Source organism: Notolabrus celidotus, chromosome 3 (genome assembly GCF_009762535.1).
Source record: "Notolabrus celidotus isolate fNotCel1 chromosome 3, fNotCel1.pri, whole genome shotgun sequence".
Taxonomy (NCBI): Eukaryota; Metazoa; Chordata; class Actinopteri; order Labriformes; family Labridae; genus Notolabrus; species Notolabrus celidotus.
The window spans coordinates 16159934-16186450 of NC_048274.1; the positions used below are offsets into that span (position 1 = coordinate 16159934).

At 40.7% G+C, this 26517-nt stretch overlaps 1 protein-coding gene across 9 annotated transcripts in view; it reads right to left on the reverse strand.

The window, feature by feature from the left end:
* The window catches only part of chd9 (chromodomain helicase DNA binding protein 9), a 75714-nt gene that overhangs the window by 21222 nt on the left and 27975 nt on the right, over nt 1-26517 (reverse strand). For all 9 annotated transcript variants that reach the window (XM_034678915.1, XM_034678898.1, XM_034678929.1 and 6 more), the window contains exons 4-14: nt 12426-12534; nt 8912-9049; nt 8028-8096; nt 7727-7782; nt 7266-7383; nt 6894-6980; nt 6484-6621; nt 5471-5592; nt 4228-4471; nt 1478-1654; nt 1215-1358 (exon numbers count right to left, since the gene is read on the reverse strand). In XM_034678915.1, the coding sequence (XP_034534806.1) occupies nt 1215-1358; nt 1478-1654; nt 4228-4471; nt 5471-5592; nt 6484-6621; nt 6894-6980; nt 7266-7383; nt 7727-7782; nt 8028-8096; nt 8912-9049; nt 12426-12534 (1402 nt within the window). The remainder of the gene's footprint in view (nt 1-1214; nt 1359-1477; nt 1655-4227; nt 4472-5470; nt 5593-6483; nt 6622-6893; nt 6981-7265; nt 7384-7726; nt 7783-8027; nt 8097-8911; nt 9050-12425; nt 12535-26517) is intronic.

The window sequence follows — 26517 nt, forward strand, 5'->3', positions numbered from 1 at the left end:
GCAACTTTTCCTACCACACTTTTCCCTTCCAGTCAACTTGCCATTGATATGCTTTGATACGGCCTTCTTTGAACAGGCTTTTTTTTTTAGCAACGACCATCTGTGACCTGCTTATCTTTTATTTTTTTGAGCTGTGGGGCAGAAGAATTATCCAAATGAAAATAGAAAAATGCTTGCAACATTTTTAAACCGTGTATGAGTAATTCTCAGTTTCTTAAATAACATTTGGAAAATACTGAACTTTTTCACAATATTCTAATTATTTGAGATGCACCTGTATATGTATTCTTCTTACAACAAATGTCAGTATATATCCTTGTAATGTGTTGATATAGATTTAGTGTGTGGGCTCACTACATTTCAGATGCCTGTATTCAGTTTTAAAACGTCTTCAGTAGTTTTTCCTTGTATTTGATACACACCCCCCTACCCTTAAATCAAGACTTTGTGCCAACAGTACCGCATCACAGCTTAGTAACCACTAGATCCCCAGAGGCAGGTCAGCTTTCCCCAACCACTGTTCTCTTTTTTATTGCACACACGGGCCCTTGTCTAACATGAGTTATGTCTTGAAAAGTTCAACATTAAAGCACCAGCAACTTTTACTATGAAAAGGATTTCACATTCCCCCTGGCACAATAAGCTTCTAGATTTAGTACCGCGTGGTGAGTGCTAGATGTTTCAAATATTTCAACTTTCAGCATGAGCACCAAACTCCCAACATGCTCTAGTGGTCTCTCCTTGAGCATCTCTTCCGCCTACGAATAAAATGCCAAGTAGCAATGTAACAAGGTAAAAAGCCTTTCCTTTGTGAGCAGTTGTGTCAATACATAGTCCAACAAAGACTGGCATTAATATCCCATTATCTGTTATCACTATTCACCAGATGTTGCGCGTGTGTGTGTGCAGAAAATGTCACTGTGGCCTGGTTAGAAAAAGCTTAACTTCAAGAGTTCCATGTGTACCAATAGGATCTCATATCTGAGTAATGATGTGTTTTGTGGAGCTATGAAACAATAATTCGTCCATCCTTTTATCTTAATTATAATCACTAAAACATATTGTTTCCTTCTTTAATATGTATATTTTCTATGAGACAAAAAGGAAGCAGACACTTAAATGCTGGCCTAAATGTGTCACATGGAATTTCATAGCTTTATCAGTTCAGAGAAGACACATATGATGTGCTCTAGTCTGTGTAGCAGCGAGCTCACCTGCTCCTCAGTCTTAAGGTCTCCAAACTCCTGCATGAAGGTGTTTTCTGATGGAAAGCGTGCCGGCTCCAGGAAGTGGAGCAGACTGAAGAGTTCCTCCACAGTGTTCTGGAGAGGAGTACCTGTCAGCAGGACCTTGTGCTCCTGCATGAAAAAAAGATTGTTTAATTCTTTACAGCACATTTAATTTGTTAAGAGCACTCCTGAATGTAGATATTATCTTATAAAGCTGCAGAAAATTGTCATGATTGATGTGTGTGTACCAGGTTCATGAGCTTGAAGCCCTCTAGCAGCTTGCAGTTTTTGTTCTTTAGTCGATGGGCCTCGTCGATGATAACACAGCGCCACTCTATGGCATTGAGCTCAGGACATCCTCCAAGGATCATCTCAAAAGTGGTGATAACAGCCTGGAACCTATAGGCGCCTCTTATCGGACGGCCCTGTGAAAAAAAGAGAGCAATGGAGAATACAATTAAAATTGGAACATTTAGCCTTCCTGAATAAAAATTAAGAATTCCAGGAGATTATATTTCTGTGCTTTTTTACACACGATATCACGTCTTATTGTTTTATAAAGATTTTTAAAGAGATATTTCATTTTAGAGTTGCTAAATAAAGTATCACTGATGATGCTGAAAGGGTATACAAGTGTTTAGAAGGTTTTGTAGGTTAGCAGGTAGGAAAACCAACACCCTTATCCTTCTTTTAAGTTCTATCCTCATGCCTCTGTCAGAAAAACACATGGCTTACTTTACTCGACGTTTCCCTGACACACCTCTTACATCGGAAATTATCTACAGCACAACCAGGACACAGCACAAGCCGTGGTGAGTCGAGCTGTTTGTTTATTTGTTTGTACGTCTGGGGAGGCTTTGCTTCATCCCGCCTCTCCATTTGTATCTATCGCCTTGACAACCCTCCTCTAGGGATACTCAGTTATCCAGTAACCTCCTCCCACAGCCAGCCAGCCAACAGACTGATGTGGAGGAGCCTCTCTCTCTGATATGCCTGAGCAGCGCTGACAGAGAGCTCCCCTTGGGGGCTGCTGCGGTGACATCACAGGCTGCCTGGGAGATAGCCTGGTGGCGGCATCGCTCTGTTCTGCTCTCGCTCGCCTTAATTCCTCCCACGGTTCGTCTGAACGCTAAGAGCTCCTAACTGCCTGTTGTGGCACATCACATGGCCTGCCAACCACAGGAAGTCTTAGCCCATGGCTCACTAACTACCTAGCAGCTTACTTATTGTGAGGCATGTGGCCTTCTTTGAATGAAGTTCATTCTATGTTAGTACTATGAACCTATTATACAGAATAATGTTCTCATGCTCAACAGGCCTCTCTGGCACTTGAACTTAAATTCAAATTATAGACATTTTTCTCACGACTTTTCATTTTACATGTATTCAATAGAAATCATTTTTCAAACATGACACAATAGTTCACACATTTACTTCTCCTTTTTCCACTCACTGCTTTCAATCAGACTTTTTGTTTATTCCCTGAAATATTAACTCCCCGTCAACAGCAGGCTGCTTTCCAGTTTCTTCAGATGATTTTTTTCCTCACAAACATTGTGCTAAGTGAGTTTGGATCATTAGACCCAGAGATCCTGTTGTTTTTTTTCCTCTTCCTAATATCCCTCTTCTATTATAAAACACAGGTCCCCTGTTCCTAAACATATCATTGCATTACTCAGAAGACTTCATGCTGTTGTTGTTTGATGAAAGAAAACACTCTGGTCTTTTTAATTGAAATGAACCACCGCTTTCCAGTCTGGAGGTAAGCAAGATGATGCTGCTCTCTGCTCGCCTGTCTTTAAAAATGGTAAGATTAGATTGGGTTAGGTCGGGATGAACAAAGCAGCCTCTCAATCCTTATTATTTTCTGTAAGATCAAAACCAGCCCTTGTTTCTTTGCACTTTGGAAGCTGGTAGCTGAATTACAAGGAAATATAGGCAGGGCTTAAATAAGCATTTTGCCTGTGCTTATGCCTTTTCAGTCATCACTTAATACATTATGATGAAAATTATTTAAATATATATGATAACTACTACTACTACTACTACTTCTACTTCTACTACTACTACTACTTCTACTACTTCTACTACTTATAAACTAGCCGAGCTCCTCATGGCTTAAAAAAATACAGACTGCAGTAGAAAAGTGAGTACTGTTCATTAGTTCTTAAAACATGCAACAGCATCTGTAACCTATAATGTAAATTATATATGGATGGAATGTATCTAATAAGAATTGTGTGATGTTACTGTATATTATTTAGAAAGGGGTGGGAGGGCCGGGGGGGGGGGGGGTTACTATTATTCATTAATCACTGTTCAATTGATGCCGTGCTAAACACAACCAAGCCTTTTTTCTATTTATAAAAACTAAACTATATAACTGATTGTTTGTTTTTGTCCTGTTTTTTTATTATTATTATTTTATTTTATTTATCTTTTTGTCTATTTGACTAACTGATCATTACCTTATCGTTTGTAACTTATCTGTGGCTGTTTTTTCTGTACGCCAACTGTCATGCCCTTTTGTGTTTTGTCATGAGTGTTGTTGTTCAATAAAAAGACCACTGAAAGAAAAGAAGTGTGTAATGTATGCTGAAAAGTACATTCTTTAGCTGCCATGAGCGGACTAAAAAAACTGTCAGTTTTTTAAAGAGCTTATTTCTGCTTCTTAAAAATATAAATAAGTTCTTGCTCAAAGTGAATACATTTTAGAATGACATGAATTATAGGCTACAAAGAGGTATGTCTCTGTATTTAAAAAATTGTATTTTGTTTTCAAACAAATATAAACACAGAAACATAGTGGCAAAAGTATGAAGGAGCCTACATTTTAATTGTTCCACTACCTCTGTGTTATATGATGATGGTTCTGCTCAGATATTTAGCGAAACACATTCATAATTTAAGATCTTAACATGTATCACTGTGAAGGAAAAAAAGGGGCAGACTAGAGTTTTCCAGGTAAGTTGTACAGTAAGAATTGAAAGCAGTTTACCTGTGTATCCCTGAAATGCATCTCGTACTGTTGGAGCATCTGCCTGCTGACCATGCTTCCGTGATAGACAATGACATTGAGATGGGTCCACGTTCTGAACTCGCGCTCCCAGTTGGCTATGGTGGAGAGCGGGGCAATGATGAGGAACGGCGCTTTAATACCCACACGATAGATCTCCTCTAGGAATGTGATGGACTGGATGGTCTTTCCCAGGCCCATCTCGTCTGCCAGGATGCAGTTTCGTCTGAGGAGGGGTAGAGATGACGAGGAGAAAAGGAAGACATAATTAGGGTTTCATGCTCTGTTTCAATGTGCATACAATATGAGACAAAAAAAAGGTGAAACGTGGAGAAATAGAAGCACAAAAGGAGGCAAATCAGAATAATCCCACAATGCTAAAATAATAAACAGTGAACTATGGAGGAGAAAAAGACATCATCAGCAGTAATAAGAGACCAAAGAGAGGAGAAACACCATAATGGCAAATACTACTGCCTGTGCTGCGTGGTGTACTCCAGCTAACCATTTATTCAGCTGTCCAGTGGGTGGGGGTATTATATCTTGATGCTAATTGCAACGTGCAGATATTCCCACTGGCCTCTTAAGCAGCCCTCTACTTCTGATGAATCTCTCTGCGTAGGCAAACACAAAATCCTGCATGCTCACACATAAAGCCAATTCCCAGGGTTAATGCAAGCACACTGACACCATGTGCTCCCGGATTCTGCACTGTGCAGCGCTTCTTTTGTGATCGTAGGCGAAGAAAAGCTATCACTGCTGCAGCAGTGTGCACCTTGACAGGAAATTTGACTCTCCTTGCAGGCCCAACCAAATAATGTGAATACAGCCAAAACACGGTGTGGTCCACACACAACAATGGGGAAAGTGATTCATTATTCATTATCTGCAGTCTCAGTGCACCCAGAGGATTCCTCTTGAAATATAAAATGCCGGCGTAAAATCTCTGAATGTACATCAATAAACACACTATAGTCTTCCATTCGCCTGGGATTACTGAAGCTTACAAGCATATACGGTATTTAAAGAGATGCCATTTTCCTTGAGATTTAAGCCATGTGCTAAACCTTTTACTTGTCTTTCAATTTAGAAGTGTGTCTAAGCTATTCAGGATAGGACACACATGCAGAATAGCAGCTAGTCCCTGTCACAGTGAATTAGCATGGCGTCTTTATGTATACATGCAGACAACAAAAGTCCATTCACAAAGTATTAAAACACTGACCTGTTGTACCAGTTGAAGAGGAGCCAATTGACCCCCTCGAGCTGGTAGTCCCTGAGGCTGTTGCTGTTCCTGTATTCCCTCGACTGATCCCTCTTCTTCCAGTGATTGGCCGGGGGCCTTTCCTGTGGAACACATTTTGAAATTCGCTTTACAACTCCATTCTAAAAGGGGAGAAAACGTTGCATGTATTGTTCACAAGGATTGATACAGGGTTTTATTGGGGTTGAGGAGAGCTGGAGGGAGCTAGTGTTTCATAGGAAATGCAAGTCAACAGGTAAGAACACAATCAGGATGAAACTGCTCTTGGTATAAAGTAGAGACATGGCTGTAAACCTTATGTCAGATTTTTGAAGGAGGTGGACTTAGAGGCAAAACAACAGGTGTGTCAATGACTTCAGCTGATGAACAGAGGAGATGGCATGAAAATCTCAGTGCTCATATGAGAGAATAATTAAATGCTGCTCTGTGTAATCTGGGTGCTAAACTATGCTACAAAAACAACCAAGTTTTGTTGCATGGAATCCAACCAATGAGTTATGGTTTAAAAAAAGATTTATCTAAGCCTTAAGCGTTTGTTTTCTCTTCCCTTCCATTTGTATTTGCAACACTTTGTCCCTGGTAATATGTTAGTTAAGAAATAGCTTCTGGGAATTAACAATTAAGGTTTTAGGGATCACTTGCTGTTCTTTAATATACTTGAAGCAGGTGTTTGCTGAATCTGCCGAGATGGTTCCCTCCCCAGTTTGAGTGTGGTTCGGTAAATGCTGGGTAATGAGGCTTAATAATTTCATGGTACAGTGTGTTGGGTCAGTGCCGTGTAAACACATCCTCACCAAAGATTTTTCTACATCAAATCTACACTTCAAAACAACACCAACACACTTTCTAAAGATGCAGCGTTTTTAAGTAGCACTTTAAAATACATACAACTGAACTAAAGAGCATGAGATCAATAGAGGAAGAGAAAAAAAAAACATGGTGAGTGGTTAAGATTGCCGGTTGTCATGGCTTACCATCCTGCGAGAGTCTGCCTTAGCTGCCTGCAGCTGCTCAAACTCCTCAATCTTGCTCTGATCTACGTCGTCTTTCAGCTCCCAGGTGCTGTCCTCGTATGGCAGAGAGCACCACTTCACCAGGTAGTACACCACCTCCTGCAGCAGGCAGACGAGAATTAGCACAGCAAAAGACTGGAGCGAGGCCACGATCTGCTTTTATGATATTAACAAAGGCTGCAAGGAAGCCCATTAGGATGGCCTTGGGCACTTCTGGTATACAAAGACATCACTGAAGTGGAGGAGATACTGAAAAGAACGGCTTCACAAAAAAACTGAAAAAGAGTAAAACCTGTTCAGGCATGTCGACACAAATAAACTCACACGCAGCGCACAGATATGATGAACCAGTGAAAGACGGTTTACTTTACCTCTCCTGTGTCTTTGTCTTCACAATATGACACCTCCAGTACTCTGTCTACCTCAACATAGTCGGGGTTAAAGGGGTCCTCTTCCATCTGAGAGAGACAAGAAGGACAGAAAGAGATAATAAACCCGAGTGCCTTTTCACCATCTGGAATCTGAGAAGAGCATCACTACTGTATCCACCGGGAAGTTAAGAGATTCTAATCTATGCACACAGATGTGCCAGCCCACACAAACAAATAGAATATAACAAATTAAACATCTACACACACAATATCTATATGCACAAACACTCCACACACACCTGCTGTCACCAAAATGAGGATGACAGCATACAGTATGTCTGCAAACACAAAAACACAAACAAAGAGCCTTACATCTGCAAAGAAGAGTGCCCTCTGTGCCTGTTTTATCTTGAAACGTTTGATCTTCTGCTGAATCCTCTTGTCCTTCACCAGCTGCTGCTCTGTGGCCCACTCACAGTGTAGGTAGGAGCTGACATCCAGGCACACACAAACACAAAATAACAAAAACATACATTCAGATTGAGGCAAGAAACTCGAAAAAACACTTCAAAGTAGATTCCCAGGTACAAAAATCGAGGCCAGACGATGTTATCAGGTCTGTCGCTGACTACTCATTCATATTTGGTTATAAGAGTGTGTATGTTTGCATATATGATCACACAGTTCTTCTCTATCATCCTTTGTCAATGCCTTTACTAAACACGGTTTTCTAATCATACATATATCATGACATACATACATTTGTCTGGTGTCATTCATGTTTACAGTTTCTAACTAACAACCAAGAGATCAAAGCTGAATAATGAACTCACTAGTTTTTGTATTTTACAAAGAACTCCTCCATTTCGACCACCATGCCTGGAGAGACCTGTGTGGAGATTGAAGTAGAAAACATAGACTGTAAGAACTTAAAAGCTGTATTAGGTTACTACAACTACACCTTTTAAAAACACAGTTTTACACATGTTTAAGATTTTATAAAGACACAGAGGTTACAATTATGTATGGAGACATGCATTTAAGTTCTCACACCCTAGCCAAATACGTTTGTCAGAGATGAACTAAATCTTCAGAATGACAACATTTCAGAGGAACAAAAAACAACAGCAGTACCTCCTTTTTGGTGATGCGTGAGGACATGATTTTGTCGACAACTGCAGCATCTTCTTCACTTGGATTCTCCTGCAAATGTAGTGGACAGATATCTTTTAATATTAACTTCATTCACTGTTCATTCAAATGACATATTATACAACGGCTGAAATGTTCATGAGCCTGAGAAAAGGTTACTACACACAAGAAACGCACTACAGTGTGGAAAGCGTATCTTAACTGAATGAGTGTTTTTTTTTTCTTTTGTGATTTTCAAAATCAAGAGAGGAGGTTAGAGGCAGCTGTGTGTTGTATAAATGAGTCCTCCCTTCATTTTCAGTTTGTATGGAAAAGAAATGCCACTCACAAGCTGCCTCCTCATAGATGAGCCACTGAGAAATGTCTGATTTAGACAAAGCAAACCAGGATAAGAGTGTATGATTCCATGTTTGATGTAACCATGGGTCTTTTTTGCAGAGCTGTTACAACACTGCCCTCTTAATTTTTCTGCTGTTAAATCTAAATATAAAAAATGGGCAGTGAGTGTGTATCTCTCCTCTTTGTACGGGGAGACTGCAGGGGTCCTGGTTTGCACGTCACAATGTGGTGATGAAAAGAACAGGCTGTGCTGCACTTCACTGAGCATGTAGAGCTCCTCAACAAATTGTTTTTTGTTTGTCAGTACATAGTCCTTTTCAAGAGAATCTACATGGATCATTGCTTCAAAAAACAGTCCTGTGCATAGACTGCTGTTTGGAAGACAACAAACACTTGTGTGTAATAGCTGTATTATTTATCAACAATGATGATTTTTAAGCTGTTTCTGCACTTTGCTTTCTTAAAAATAAGAATGGATATGAAGCTGATCGCTGAGCTTTGACGGAGTTGTAGGCAGAGACACTTACTACAAAGAGTTGAAGAGAAGACTCCTTCGATGCTGCTTTCTTGGCTTTGACAATAACCTTGACTTCATCATCTGACAACCTGGCCTCCAGCTCTTCAGCGTATTTCTTTCTCTTCACCTGGCGATTAGATCGCCTCTTCTAGAAAAAAAAGGCAAGGTGGAAGAAACACTTAATGATATTCAAATCTATTAAAGTTCAATTTCAAATCTAAAAATTAAAACATACTGCATAGGCTACAGGGTACAAATTTAGTGACATAAGTGAAAGGGAAAAAAAGAATCTCTTAGTCTCTCGAGTGCAAGTGAAATGGAGTGAGGTTTCATCTGGACTGAGCAGGTGTGAAAACGGCTTGAAACCATGATCGGATCAATGATCACTTTGCAGACCGATTAACTGCCCCCTTACACAGCATTACATGAATATTCTCCTTTATTGTTAATGACCACTACTGTGAGTAATAGTAGAATACAAGAGCTCAGCAGTAAATCACTGACAAAAATAGAAAAACAGAGTACACTGCCCACACATTGGTAGTCATGGCTGATGTACAACCACAGTTCCATAAGAGTTGGATGCTGTATAAAATGTTCATGGTTTGTAAATCATTCAGAGCCTATATGTGAATTAAAAGCAAAGACAGCTTGTGAAATGTTGAAACAAAAAAAGTAATTGTTTCCAGCTTCTGTAGTTTAGAAAGTTAAATGTTGTCCCATTCTTGCCTGAGATAAGAATTTAACAGCTCAACAGTTTGGGGTCTCCTTTGTTGTAATTTTTGTTTCTGTCAGATTCGATCTGTCCAACCACAGGGCAGATTCCATTTTGCCTCAGTCCATCTTAACGGGTTTGGGCCCAGAGAAGTCACCGGCTGGATTATGTATATATATACATGGTTTCCTCTTTGCATGGTGCCATTTTAACCTGCATCGGTAAATTGTTATTAGATGTGATTTTGTGCTCATGCAGTGAATTCTACTACAGAGTAATGTCTGTTTTCAATGCAGTGCCACCTGAGGCCTGAATATCAGAGCCATCCAGTATTGGTGTTCTGTTAATGACATCATATATTGTAGATGATACAATCCACAAATTCCCAGCAATTTTACACTGATACCGAAACTGTTGAACCATTTGCTCACGCAGTCTCTCACAGAGCGATGAATCTCTTCTCATCTTTACTTCTGTGAAACTCAGCCTCTCTGGAATGCTCTTTTTTATAACCAGTCATATTACCAAACTGTTGCAAATTAACCTAATTAGTTGAGAGATTTTTCTTCAGGTGTTTTTTTTTCAGCATTACAAAACTTCTTCAGTGATCTGTTGTCCCTTTCCCAACTGTTTTGAAAATAGTTGCTGGCATCAAATTAAAAAATGAGCATATCTTTTTTGTGAGTTTTAACATGATGCTGTCTTTGCACTATTTTCAATTGAATACAGTCTCCACATTATTTGCAACATTTTACCAACTCTTTTGAATCGGGGTTGTATAATCAAGGTTTTGCTGAATCATGTTGTTGTTCCAAATATGGGATCAATTAAAATCAAAGTGATGGCAGCAATGTCCTAACATTGAGGTGGGTGCTGTTTAAACAACATTTAGTTTTTAAATTCTTAAATTTCTTACTTTTCTAGTACATCATTGACGTTATCTATAACTGAGATGCAACACATAACCCTAGACGTCCAAATGTTTAGCAAAAGCCATTTTCTTTGATATCCCTGTATGAACAACCTTTACATCCATATCATGTTTCTTTGTAGAGAGAGGAAAAAACAAACTACAGAATCATTTAGCATCACACCAGTTTAGTAACAATTATGAAGTGGGCTCCCCGTCCTCCTGAGGGTCATAAAAGCACAGAACACATAACCAATCTGAATTTCAGTGAACCAAGGGAGGAATTCAGAAAAACATTCTACTCAATAATGTATAAAAACCCCACACAAAGCTCAAGCGCTTTAAAATGCAGCTTCTTTCATATCCTTCCTGTCAAGCCTTTCTAATTATCACATGCGTGGGCTGCTGTATCCTGCATCAATACATGAGCCCCTCCTAATGATAATATGTAGTTAATTAGGAATAAATGCCACTGAGCCAAAGTTAATTAGGTGTGGAGTACAATATCCCCATGGAGTTATACCCTCACATCCTCAAGCGCGAGCTGACCAGAAGCTGGAAAGTCAAATCAGCCACATGCCATGACGATGAGGCCGAACCCCTGCGGCGGCCATGCTTCTTTGCTAGCTGTCGGCCACGCTACCTTGACTTCTTCAACGGGATCATCCTAAATGAGTCATCAACAGACTGTTCTAATTAAGGCCAGGGGCGCCTGTTAACGAGTTTAATTAGATCACAAGCAATAGTCCGGATAGGACGTGAACAGGAGAGAGAGAGAGAGGTTGTGGGGCAAAAAAGGGGAACAAAGTTGCTTTGCATCCTCACTCAATCAGACAGGTCACTTCTAACAGAGCAGATATCTGTCATGACTTGGCAGTGAGCAAATCAGCTCAAAACAAAGGACAATGCTAAAGTGCAGTAAGAATTCAGACGTCAACTACATCAAGTATCAGTACAGATCAGAGCAAACCAGAAACAGAAAAGAAGTTGCTGCTGAGGTTCATCAATACCACACAGTAAAGGTAGATAGATAGATAGATAGATAGATAGATAGATAGATAGATAGATAGATAGATAGATAGATAGATAGATAGATAGATAGATAGATAGATAAAGTTTTTAACATAAATTGAAGGAAACATTCACAGCTTTATCTCTATATTCAATAATTAATCATTTCAGATAGGATCACATCATAACTCATTTTGCATTGACTAATATTCAATATACATGATATGTGCACTACCAAGTATCTGACTTTTACATTCAAATAAGAAACTGTAAAATACTGCCTTGCTTTTTCACTGTTGGGTTCATCGTGCTATTTCATTAGGAAGCTTCTAATAATCCCCCACGGTATTTTTTTTATGTGTACTTAAAAAAAAGAATTCAACCTCTGGTGGGCAATCATTAATTGTTTCAACAATACCTTGTGTTCAGTAGAAAATAGAAAGTAGCTGTGATCACTCTGGATGTGAAAAAAACAGAGTGATAATTTAATTTAGCTAAGTGTTATGTTATCAAACTAATCATAAAAAGGCCTGCAGATTTTTCAATTTCAATGGCTGCTGTGGAAACACAATTTCCTATTAAGTAAAATTCTAGTTAATTCATGTGTGTATGAGAGGTTTCTATTAATGCTCTGTAAGCTGTGATTCTGATCAAGAAATCATCCACGCAGACAAAAATGTGATCTTGGGATAGCCACCCACTGCATGACCTCCCTGTGAACTACAGAGTCAATCCTCCCGGGCTCAAGCTAAAGCTGGGAAGCCTTTCTCTGAGCAGTAAGCAGTCAGACTAAGGACACCACTCAGTAGTGACTTAGACTGTCTAGGTCTATATGTCAGTTGGTGTGTTGTTAAGTGAAGATGTCTGTTTGTGTGTGTTGGATCTTACAGAGTCGACATCTTTAGAAGTGTGTCGAGTGGGAGGGTCATCATCCGACTCCTCCTCTGAAGACTCAGGCTTTCGTTTTTTCTTCTTCCCAATCTTGATGACAATTTTCCTGTAGGAGGGAAACAAATACCCATATCATTAATATGATGAGGAAAAGACCACAGTGATTAAATCATCTATCACACAGTGATGTCCTTCACAATATGTGACCAGTATCAAGATTTAAATCATAGCTGACAATCGAAGTGTTTGTGAACTAAAAAAAAGGCCATATCAACAGTTTTGAAATACTTTTTCTTTAAGACCCTCTCAGAATATGCTAAAAAAAATCCTTAATCCAGATTTATGCATGTATGTTAGTGGTGCAACGGATCACCGTTGATCCGTGATCCGTTCGGATGCTTCTCCACGGTTCGGCACGGACGTAGTCCGCGGATCGGTTGATGAAAAAAGTTGCGCGTGTTCATGTGATGACTGCATGTTCAATCCACTCTCACTCGTCAAGCGCAGCGGTAGTCGTGGTAAGTGAAGGAGCAGAGGAACTTGAAAACCCTCCTGCATCTCTTAAGTCACATGTATGGGAGCATTTTGGGTTTCCCTGTGAAATACAGTGAATGCTGAATGTGCTTGAGCCACGTTATGAAATTCCGTTGCGCACCCACTAGACCAGAGGCCGTCAATACGCGGCCCGCGGACCGCATCCGGCCGTCTATTTGTGGTCCCCGAACTGTTATTCCTTCACTCTGTGTTTTGGTCGGGTCACCGCGTGTTTACTGGGACTTGTCTCCATGTCAACGATACGCAGACAGGCTGTTACTGGGTCACTAACTCGGGGAATCCACAGGATGCGTGTGCGCCGCGTTACGGCTGCGACACGGCTCTGCTCCGTCCCGGGGCTTTCGCCCTGGTCCATAGGATGCGTGTTTGGAGCGGCGCGCACTCCGGAGCAGGAAACTCAAGATCCCTGGAGAACTCCAAAACGCGCGAGAACAACACAGTATAAACTTTTCCTCGTCCATGGTGTCGGATATCTTTTGAGACTGACGTCTGGCCCGATGCCACAGGTTATGACGTAATGTTGAAGAAGTGGTGAAATTTACGATCTTGTGTTTGCACATGGTGTTTATTTTGAAAGTGAGCGGATGTTGCATACGATCCTCGTGCCTGACTTCCGGGATAGTTCGATCATTTCTGTGTCGATTGACGCGTGCTGGGCGCGGGGAGCGGCGAAAATAGACTCCCCGCGTATCTCTGGCAGAGCGACGCGGCGGAACGCTCCAGAGACGGAGCTGAGACGCGCCGCAGCGCGCCCTGTGGACTCTAGAGCATTGACTTGAATGGGAACCTATTTGCTGCGACGTGCTCGGCGCAGCCGTAACGTAACGCGACGCATCCTGTGGATCTTGGGCTTCACTCGGGGAATCCACAGGATGCGTGTGCGCCGCGTTACGGCTGCGACACGGCTCTGCTCCGTCCCGGGGCTTTCGCCCTGGTCCATAGGATGCGTGTTTGGAGCGGCGCGCACTCCGGAGCAGGAAACTCAAGATCCCTCGAGAACTCCAAAACGCGCGAGAACAACACAGTATAAACTTTTCCTCGTCCATGGTGTCGGATATCTTTTGAGACTGACGTCTGGCCCGATGCCACAGGTTATGACGTAATGTTGAAGAAGTGGTGAAATTTACGATCTTGTGTTTGCACATGCTGTTTATTTTGAAAGTGAGCGGATGTTGCATACGATCCTCGTGCCTGACTTCCGGGATAGTTCGATCATTTCTGTGTCGATTGACGCGTGCTGGGCGCGGGGAGCGGCGAAAATAGACCGCAGCGCGCCCTGTGGACTCTAGAGCATTGACTTGAATGGGAACCTATTTGCTGCGACGTGCGCGGCGCAGCCGTAACGTAACGCGACGCATCCTGTGGATCTTGGGCTTTAGAGTCCAATGCTGCGAGTACAATTTTTAACTTTCACTTTCATTTATGGAGCAGTTCGCATATTGGCACTTTGCCAGCTGTAGGACCCTAGAATCAAACGGTGTATTCCAAGTTTGCAGCTCAAAGAAAAGTGGACGGTGAAAATCAGTGATTGAAAGAAGAATAGAGTGAAATTTTAGAAGTTCCTCTGCTCCTTCACTTGCCATGCCATGAAATGCAGTGAATGAGGCAGGACGGCCCACAGATAGGGTGCTTTGCACATGCAGTACATTTTGAGTTGAATGTTGTTTTTATTTAATGGGCAAAGTGTTTTACAAAATAAATGGAGGGACAAAGTTATATTTGTCTTGTCTTCTTTTTTTTTTGCTGATCCGAAAAATGATCTGATCCGTGACTCAAAATCGTGTTTTTTGATCCGTTGCACCCCTAATGTGTGTGAAGGCAAACAACAAAACAGAACCCAAATACTGATAGAGATCTGAGTTTGCTGCGTCGAGATCAGAGCCTGAAATTGAATTTTACAGTGTGTCTGCATGCAAAGACTAGGTGAGGTATGAAAGTGAACGCATGGACAAGGTATTTCATAATAAAAAAAAGAGCAGTTACTTTTGTTGACCCCTTGATGTGTCTCCCTTAAACTGCTGCAGCATTTTATCATTTATTCCAGCGTAGCTTCAGATTGCATTTTTATAAAGCAGGGACCGTGGAAGTTGTCCCCCATCACTACAGAGAGATGTCTTTATGGCCGGAGAGATCAGGAGCAACAAATACAGCATCCTATAAACTTTGCAAAATACTATCCATGGCATGTGTGTGAGAATTGCAGAACTTTCCAGAATATCCTAGAAAGAACAGGTGGATATTTATGAATAAATACTGAAAATATCCAGTAATTTTAGCACTATATCTTAAACTATTTTGACTCCCTTTAAGTGGGGTGATAAGGAATTGCCTGGATAAAAGACCATCTTGGATTAGAAGATAAGGATGAGCCCGTGTTGTCACGTAGACATTAAAAAAAGGAATACACAGGGAGAAGGTCTGAGGAGAAGTAAGACCTCTGAAACAGTTTGTGGATCTACTGTGGACTACATTTAGTCCTCTGCAGGGGCAACAGAGTAAAGCAAGAAAACATAGATTTGTATCCACTGCATTGCAGTCCATAAACAATATGCATATGCAGCAGTCGCCTATTCTACAAGAATGGCTCTTTGTAAAGCTGTCAGCATTACATGTATGACCCCAGCAGTCATACAACGACTGCTTGGGGACCAGCTCAGGTATGGTGTGGAAATGCTTACACGTATTAGCGAGCTCACTACGAGTGCTGCATGAGTTTATGGGGAAAGGAATTCAGTGATTTACTAAAGCTCCCACAGAGCCCGAGGATTGAGACAGGCATCATTTGATAGTCATTTGGCAAACATTTTCTCTTTAAGCCACCGTGGCTAGATTGCAAGTTTTCAAAATTCTCACCACGGCCTCGTGTACAATCGCAGCACAAAGACAGACTGCTGGGATCTAATGATATCAGATAGCAGCAGATTGCAGTGTGAACAGACACAAGCTTATATTTTTCGCCTGTGCTTCATCCTCTTACTCTCTCTTCCCTCTTTCACACGCAGTCGCACATTATTTCAGTGACCCTTCTCTATATATTTTCTCACCACATATGCACACACTTCCTATCTTTCGCCTCTCCACATGTATTATCTTGGAAGGCACAGGCGCCAAATCTCCAAGCTTGGTGTGATATTAATGGGGAAAATAAAATACAAACACTGCTATCGTACTGAAGGCATCGTTCCTCTCTCACTCTCCAGTGTGCATGCATACATGTTACAAAGGCACACAACCAATCATGCTCTGAACAGCACACACACACACTAACAATCACATGCTCTCAGACAGACTGTTGCATGAGCGGGTATGTCTCCAGTGAGAAAGATGTCCCTGTGGGGCTTGTTCACATGAGATAACATTAGAGACTCATATCATGTGTGAACACAGATTCCCACGCTAGCCAACATCTTCTTCTGTTAGCCAACAAGACATTCTGTTAAGACATCAAGCGGGCCAACGAGACTGGATGTTAGCCCTCACAACAACCAATGAGCTTGTTCTGCAAGTCAGACGTTAAAATTACACATTGCTCTTCCTTTAAGCGGTGCATCATGTATTAGATGTAGATATAATGACCTAATATGCTTGATTATTGCTCTCCCATTAGCGCTCCTAGCTTTAATAAACAGTGACAAAGAGAAAACTGAGCAATGTTGGTGTCTCTCTTCTTACAGTGTGGATATAAAACACAGAGTGAGTAATAACTATACTAGAATATAAAATGAGCACCTGCCACTTGCTAAATGCAGGGTGAATGTTTGCTGTGGAGGGGACATTTTTCAGGTCATCTGTCACCACAGCAGAGAGGATATTTCCTTTGTTTCATGCTATGTATACTAGAAGCGTGAGTGAACAGTAAAACTGTTTGGCAAACTGCCATGGTGGTAGAACCTTGCAACAACAATACAATTAATATTTGTTAACTGTATATGTGTTATAAAGCATTGAACATATTTTCCAAGTGCTCTTTTGGTCTCTTTTTTACTCACTCGTTTATGGATTGACTATTTCTCAATGTAACTGAGATAGAAACATTTTCTCAGTCTGTGAAAATGTTCTTGACCTGCCCGAGGTTAAAGACTTCACAAAAGCGTTAAAGGTGGCTAAAGCTAGGGTTGCAGGGGGTGGAAAATTTCCAGTAAATTTCCATAAAGTTTGCGGTAACTTTCCATGGGCATTTAAGCTGGGGAATTTTGGAAGTATTCCAAATTGGAAACTTTTCATGGGAATTAACTGGAAATTGAGGGTAATTTAATTGAAATGTATCATATCCAAGCATAAATATTTGTTTTGTTATAAGCAGACATCCATCCAAAAAATAAATCATCTGTGCATGTGATGGAGGAATGCACAGTGCATGTAGGGGGCATGGTCTCAATAGCCCTGCAGTAAGCAGTGTGCTATGTGCATGTGATTGAGGAATAGATATTCAACTGTACTTGCATTAAATCTGGTTGTTTTAGTCAGGATTCTGCTAAAATATATTTTCCTAAACTATATTTAAGTTCCCTATTAAGAGCCAACCTTCAATTTAGTAAATCCCTGGTTTATTTCCATAAATTCCTGTTAATTCCCATGCAAAATATCTAAAATTCACGGAAATTTGAAACCCTAGCTAAAGCTAAATCAGAGATGTGAGCATTTTTAACTCTTCTATACTGATCTATAACAGTTATTTATTTTTTTACCACAGTTGTTATTGTATGCATGTTATTCGATGTAATCTTGATATCTTTCTTTCTTTTCTTTATCAAACTAAAAGCCAAACTAGCAAGCTATAATCTCTTTATGCAAAGCATCAGTTACTACAGATGTTTGTAACAGGCAGAAGTTGGACTGTAACTTGCATTCTCCCTATCAAATGAACTATATAAATAAATAAACCCTGATATCTGTCCTGAATGATGTATGGAGTATTCATATAATGAGAAAAATAAAAACAGAAAGCATTGTAAATGATTCTCTTTAGTTTCTCTGAACGTTTCTGTTGTGGAAATAAAAAACACAGAAACAGAGGACAGCAATATTTCCATATACAGCTCCAAGAGCTGGATATACAAACATGCTAAGCTTGTCAAACTAACTCGTCCAGTTACCACATAGAAACAACACCTGGTTGTTGTGGTTTTCAACAATTCACCCACATTAACGCAGTTTCCGTCAACAATGAAGGCTTGACTGGAAACAGGATAAAGGCGTCTGAGAGGCCGTCTGGGTCAAAGACATCTCTGGGCACATGATACCTTGAAGACACACCTTCCTTCAATGAAGCTGTGGATTCCTCCAGCAGCACCGTGCTAAAGACATGTCCCATCTTTTCAGTGTCCCGCCCCCTCTGCATGATATTACGTTTCACAAATCCTCTTGACAATGACACTTTATGGTTGCCAAGCAACGCGCCCTTGGGAGGGTATTTGGCAATGTGGGCGGTAATGTTCTTGGTGACATCACTTCCTGTGAAAAACAACACCAGTACATGTCCACTCACACTATGAATGGCTGAGGAATGTGCCAAGTCAGAGTGTGACACAATGGAGAAAAAAAATTAACCAGCTGTGCCACCGAGAGAAGAATAGAGTAAAAAAAAAGAAGATAAAGCAGCTGAATGGCACAAAACACAATGTTCTTCCTCCACCAAATAAAAGCTGGCTGGGATACGGGCCTTGCAGAATAACAGTGTCACATTACCAGGCAGCAGCTCAGCAGCTAACAGAATATAACAGGGCTAAAGCATCTATCTGATCCACATATGGGAAAACCTGAACTGTGAAACGAGAGACTTGAGGGCTGTGAAATCATCAGTTTGGCCAGTACAGGCAGAGAACACTGGTGGCTCCTTTGCACTGTGATAAACTGCCCGTACGCATGGCGTTTACAAGAGCAACATGGCATAGTAAAGCTTGATATAATGAAAGGCATATATTCCACACACACACACACGCACACGCACACGCACACACACACACACACACACACACACACACACACACACACACACACACACACAGACACACACAGACACACACACACACACACACACACAAAAGACATAAGCCACATCTTAGTAATGGTTACAGCCTGTTGTTGCTGTGGCTGACACACAGGACCACCCAGGGGTTTACTAACACCAGCACTAACGCACACGCTCCGTTCAACTGGGAAGCCTCCCCACAAGCTGAAATATATCAACTCAAACGACAAGGAGGAAACGATTCAATTCATCATCATGGTACTAAAAGGATGCAGTTAGTTCTTCTCTTTAGGGTCAGAAGTGGATAAAGAGCTTCTGCACAGGAAGTTCCAAATACTGTATGAAACATATGCTGACCTTGAAAAATAAAAGAGAGATGTCTCTGTGTCAGTTAAAGAGTGTAATTATAAGTTGCTCTAAGAACATGGCAATCATAACAAAAATCTAAGGGAAGAAAATTGAAACACTGGCAAAATGAGGGTATATGTTTTCTTGCAATGTGAAATGAAATTCAAGCTGAACTCAAACTGTCTTCTCTTGTAATCCAATCATTTTAAAAGAAGTAGAAAACCTGTGATTGGCCACATACATAAGATGGACTTGCTGTTAAACCAAGCAAACATATGTTGAAGTATTTCAGCGCTGGACTACAACCCGCTCAGGGCCTTGAATGTCTTGCATTCTAATCTATAAGAGCACTCACTTCACTCATGCGATCTTGCCTTGCACAACAGTATGGTGTAATGTTCAAGTTTGCCTTCTGAACAGGGTGAATGATTTTCGCAAGCCTGCTCTTAAAACTGGTTTCTGGCACACCGAGGAACATTAATAAATGCCAAACCATTTGGCAGGAAGCTTTTTCAACAGCTGTCATGTAATTTTTGTTGAATCAAAATAGTACAAAAAGAATATTATTGTGTTTTGTCAAAAGATGTAATGCAGAGACACTATTTCAAATATGAAAACATGGCTTACTGAATCTTAGTCTGAAAGTATGAAGATATGGAATGATCTTTTATGGGTACTTATGTGACTGATCAACCAACACTAAGCAACTATAACCCGGCTGTGTTCTGGTGATCTAACAAGAAAACTATAGGCAATATTCTATAAGTAAAGAGGAGGTGACGCCCTTCTTTAGAATCCCTGTAATGATTTAACTGTATAGTAATTTATCCATCATGATATTGGTGTGCTTTGACTTTAGTAAGTCATGCAATGTTTGTTTTTCTGTGATATACACAGTAAATGGCACTTGGTGATTGGAGTGTCAACAGAACGTCCTAAGTATCTTTTGTACAACATAGCATCCTCTACCATCAGTGAGTGAATGGGTATGAATGGGTGAACGTGACGAATAGTGTAAAAGCACTTTGAGTGGTCAGAAAGACTAGAAAAGTGCTATATAAGTACAAGTACAATTTACCATTTATAATAACAAAGAAATGGGAATGAAATCAATTTGTTTAGAAACACCTCGACATAAAATGAAATGAAAAGCATTTTAAGCACAAAGGTTTATATTCTATTTAAATTATCCCCTTCAGGAAAGTAGCCTGTGGTGGATACAAAATGAATGTCTTATTTTAGAATTCATATTTTTAGATACTACAAAACATATCATCTTTCAGTTCTCACCGCCCCCCATATCTTTGATCTCTAAGAAGCATGTGTGTTAGCTCGAATTTCACAATCGCACACTCTGACACCACCTTTTTCCTTTCTGTACAGTTAGAGATGTACAGTATGTGATTATGGCTGATGACCTGATATGCTGATATTTTTTTTTATTAATTTTGTACTACACTGTGATACAGATACTAATATTGATCCAAGTAGATCAGTAGCCTGCACCTTTCACCTGAAAGGCTGGTTATTGGGAGCAATGACCTCAGTGACATTTTTTAGATAGCTCCTTTACCTTTGGGTGCTCGCTGCTATATTTCTCAGCGTCATCAAATAACAAAAGTAGAGGCAGCTGACAGGTTTTGGTACCGACGCTATTTTGTCTATAAACTCTTGGTACTTCAGGATGACAGTTCATGAAATGCACAATTAATTTGGTAGTGTTAAAAGGAATGCTGTTTTGCACCTCCTTGCATCACTTGCGCAAATAGCTATTTCATTGGCTGTTACCGATCCCAATGTTATGCCTGTAATATTGTGCTTCCCTAAGTAGAATGAATCTCTTTTCCACCTGGTTGGTTCCTTAATGTTTGTTGCTGGTGGAGAGAAAAGTGATTTATTTGCCTCTCCACCAGGATTTAAAGAGGCCATCCTCCAGACATAATCTTGCATCTCTAATTAGACTACAGCTGCCCCTGATCTGACATTACAGAGCGATCCTCGATGATAGGCCACCATTAGCTTTTTTCCTGAGAGTGATAGCCTAGTTGCTGTTGGAGGCTTACTTGGCTCCCATCCTCCTATTGTGCCAAATAACCTCCATCCCTTGTCCCCCCAGTGATGTCCTGCCCTACTTGGCATGCTGCCACCGGGAGTGTGCGTGCGTATGTGTATGTGCGTGGCTTTGGTTATGATGGATTCAAGTTATGATAGTGCTTCGTAGGCCGACACTGCAATGTGGTGCTTCAGCATCTCTGACCGGCCTTTATCGCCTCCAAGTGTGCCTACCTCAGAGATTCTGATTGTGTGTTACTGAGTCATCCCGGTAACAGCAGCTAAGTGTGGCGTGTTAGTGTGTATTTTTCTCATCCTGAGGGGCTTATTGAGACAGTAGAGCTGGTTCTTGACAGGAAATCCCCGTTCTTATGAATGGAAGGCTATAATCTCAGTGCCACACAGCACACAACTGGAGACGGTAGTAAAAGCACCATCAAGCCTCCTCTCAAAGACAAATACTCTATCAGCACAGTGCACATGGACACACAGGGGACTGCTGCTTTATACAGCAAACATTTTAAAAACGGGCAACACTCTCACACACACAAACACACACACACACGCACAAGAATGTCAGCACAAAGACATGCAACACAGACCACACAAACATGTTAATATATCCCACATAGGCACACGTGTGAACATGCACGCATCCACTCCCTAGCAAGGGATTAACAAGGAAAACACTCAATTAAAAAAACAGCTTTAGCCCTTCCTAATGAAAAACTGGGGGAAAAAGAGATTAGACGGCTTGCAGGCAGGCACTGAAATATGAACAGCTATATGCTGCAGCATATACACCAGACTTGAACCTCCATTTTCTATCATGTAATTGATCTCACAAGCACCATTTTGTTTGATATTTTGCTGCAACCCTGCTGCTTTGTAGTATCAGCATATTTAGGACATGCCTGGTAACAGCAAACATCGGATGCACTGTGCTTTGAGCAGGCTGATGGATCCAAATTTATATGAGGTGAAAAATATGTAAGGAGGAGGGGGAGGGAGAGACAAAAAAAAGGGAGTAAGTGGCACTGCGCTTTCATCTGATGATTACATGAGGTTATTTTTCAGCAGGTAGGCTTCCTAGAAAAGTAAATTCCTGCCTGCAGAGAGATGTGATCAGTGAAGCCTTGCCTGCTAAATAACCCTTGCCTTACCCAAAGGTAGGTGTTTTTGGTAGATATTTCAATGCACAATATTTTACTGTACAGCAAAACCTACAAATGCCTTTGTTTCATTTGGTAAAAATGACATGGCAGAAGATTACAGACTAAAACACAGTCTGTTTGTGTTAGAGGTATCGCCGTACAAAAGACAGGACGGTGTGTCAAACCCTCCTAAAAGCTGAGGGGAAATCTGTAACATGCTCAAAATGATGAATGACACTTCAGTTCTTATTTCAATGAAGGCCTTCAAATGTGAAAGAAGAGAAGATGAAACAACCAGGAAACGAAACTGAATTCTTGTTTTTTCAGAGGACATAGAACAGAAGCTGCATCAATGTTATTTGTTACACCAGTTACAAATTCAAAGACCTGAAGAGTGCAGATTCCTACATCTTTCAAACTGCATCATAATGAACTACTTGTATGTATGTCACTGATCAGTATACATAAAGTTGTATCAGACATTCTTAATCAAAATACTCCTGATGAGTTATGAGCTTTCAGGAGACACACACCTGTATTAATTGTTGACAGATCATTTGAGTTCGTCCCCAGGGTGACTTCCCCTTTACTTGTTGATGTGTTTCATGTCATTTGTCTGAAGGCTTTTGGATCTGGAGTCTGTTACAGCTTTGATAAGGTTCAGATCCGCAGTTATTCTGCTGATAAAGAATGCATCAACTGAAAAATGTACAACTGTTTCTGAAGCTGAGGCTGACTTTAATGTACTCCATTTATTTGAGCAAAGTAAAACATCAGTTGGAACTGGAGTAATGAGAGTTTGTTATGTAGTTATGCTTCACTAAAAGACCTCCGGGTCAGGAGCTTGATATTGAAGCACTTTAATATCCAAGTAAAGATGTTATTTTTTGTTTTGTGAGTGATCTTTTTCTTGGCTGTGTGTCATGTTGCTCGTCCACCTGTCAAAGCGGCTGCTGCATCCATATTTTAATCAGCTGCTTTCTTCTGATGTTTCATCAGACAGACAGATTTTCCATATGATGATCTGACCTCTAACTTGTTTGCCAGGCGGCTGGCACAGCGAACCAGCGGAGTAATCCAGAAGGCATTTGCCAGCAATTAAAAGGAACTGATGAATCTAGTGGAAACGCAGGTAGTAATGACAGCATGGTGGTCTCAGAGAAGCAGACCCTTAAGTACAGAAACAATTAGGTTAATAGTCTTATCTCAGGCCCCATTCCCTGCTAAAAGAAGGGTCAGATGTAACCGAAGAGCGAGCACACACACATATACACACACAACCTCTCGCTCTCTGAACACAGGCCAGCACACACCCTCAACAGGGCAAAGTAATGACTCTAGTGGAAGGTTAGTACCTCTGCAGCTAAGATGCATTAATATTGTATGGGGAGATCCTGGGTGGTGCATGCATGTGAACAGGACTCTCCTGCAGAAGACACCTCTCCTTGGAGCTTTTGTTATCATACACACAGACTGTCTTCATCACCTCGCATTAGCAACAGAGAAGCCATCCCTGACTGAAGCTGTACACACAACATCCTCCTCTATGGAGATGCACACACACGCACACACACACGCACACACACACACACACACACACACACACACACACACACACACACACACACACACACACACACACACACACCCTATTTTGTTACATCTGGTGGTTCAGAATACATCTGGAGCATGAAACTCAGACTCACAAACATTTACACAACTCTCATAGGACATGATGTGTAACAGAAACTACTGGAATGATTATAAATTCACAATGTGGATGTAACCCTGGCTTTCTTAACCCTGCTGCAGAGTTATATTACAACGTGTTTGTTTGTACCACTAATCTAGCAGGCATCCTCTTGTTAGCCTTGTGTGAAATCGCAGTTACTACAAGGCTAAGATGTCGTGATTTATTGTGTGCATGTCTCAAAAGTGTCAAGTGAGCCCAATTTCTCCTTCGCACAGGAATTTCTTCTTTCACATGCATTCCCCTTTATTCTCATTCATTCAGGAATTATGTACCTTAATGGTGCTGAAAATTGTACATCTGTCTTCTTTGTTTACTTCAAGTTGTTCTTGTGCATTAATATGTCTGATAGAAACTGTGAGCAAGGATAATGAGGACACCTGGTGTCTGATAGCGTCGTATGTATACGTGAGTCCTCGTGTTTACATTACAGTGTCATTAGCCTGTGACTGTTCAGAGTCTGACTTCTCAGGATTCTTTGCAAAGACTCGCCTACATCAGGTTTATGATCTATTTTTAGATGATTAACACTTTAAGACAGAATTGAAACATGTACTTTGCTTAATTGTCTTTACTTTGTTGTTCAAATTTTGATTGAGAAGATGAAGCCCTGTTAGAATGAGTATTTGCTAGCTATGAATATTCACACTTCAGACAAAAAATTTCACACACGCCCACGAGCCTCTTGTCATATAACGAGGGAGATATACGTCTCTTCTATGTTACACCAAGGGTTGGAAAATCCGAACTTCTTCCTCAATTAAAACAAACTGAGAGGAGCTCAGAGGGTGTGACAGCATCTTATAACACAGTGAAAACATTCTCAATCACTCCTGTGCAACTACTGAAGTGTGAGCATTCAGGTTTCACCAAGAAGGACAAACTACAGGTTCAAATTCAAGTGTGGCAAATCCCGGCATATCAATTGTCGCAAATCACGACTGGTCAGAGGATCAGCTAGATTATGAGCTCACTGTCCAATAGGGCTGTCAACGAATATTCTAAATTCGAATATATATTTGAATATTTAAAAAAAAAAAACGGAGATTCGATTGTGAAAATTAATATTCGACTGTGTAAAAAAACACATCGGCGGCTGTTTTGCGAGTGGGCGCACTGCATGACGGGTCAGGGACAGGTCACAGGAGTCGCACATGCACAGCGTGAAGCAGACTGCAGAGAGAAATCTTCCGTCCCCGGATCCTCAGTGCGCTCTGAACGCGTCTTTTCCTCCGCTGGGAATACAGTGAATACAAAGAGATCGGGCCTCTTCACACTGACTGTCTTGTGTTTTTGGCAAATAACCTGTCAGGCCTAAGACCCTACATTGACAGTGGACTAAAAGAGCCCAACAATCAGTGACACTGGGATAAAATGCAGTTTTTCCTCTCTTTTTTTTATACAAGCGCCAAGAATGTAAGTGGACTACTTTTTCGTTTTTAACTTCAATTAATGTTAATAATATTTGCTTCAATCACTGAATGAAGCCTGCCTATATTAGGGACAAGGGTCAGGACCTTTAATTGTTCGCACAAGTCTTGTTCAGCACTCACGCAGTGAATTGCGCACAGAGAGGGGAGGGGGGCGAGCGAGCGAGCGAAAAGTCTCTGGTCTTAAAAGTGTTACGGTATAGACCATTAGGTCATTTACTTGTTTTGTAATGTGTAGGTATGTTTAAGGCATGTTATATCTGAAATAAAAACACATATATAAGTAGTTATCTTTTTGTATTAGTTTTCCCACCTGTGATTGACATAATGCGCAAATATAGATATTCGAATGGTTCGAACCTATGTTTTTTTTTTAGAGCGAATATTCGAACGTCATTTTGGAGCAATTTTGACAGCCCTACTGTCCAATCAATAGTGACCTTCATTGTTTTCTGAAGACTGCAGTCGTTTTATAATCACATTATAACCGTCATCATAGAAAAATGGGGGAAGTAATTATGATTTTAAAAGAATTGTAATGGAGCCTTTTACAACACGTGACTAAATGCTGAATCTTAATGACACTCTTACCTGACAGTTTGAGGAGTGTCTTTAAGTCTGACCTGAAATAACAATACACCTAGAATGTGCATAGCTCAGGAGTATTCACTGATGCTGTTAAGCTAGTGCTTAATACAAAGCAGCACAGACGTATTTCCTTCCACTCCACTGACTGAAAAACACTGATTAAGAAAAAGAAATCCATCCAAAAATATATCAAACAAGCATATTACAAAGGTCATGGCATCTTCATTTATTTAATTATTTT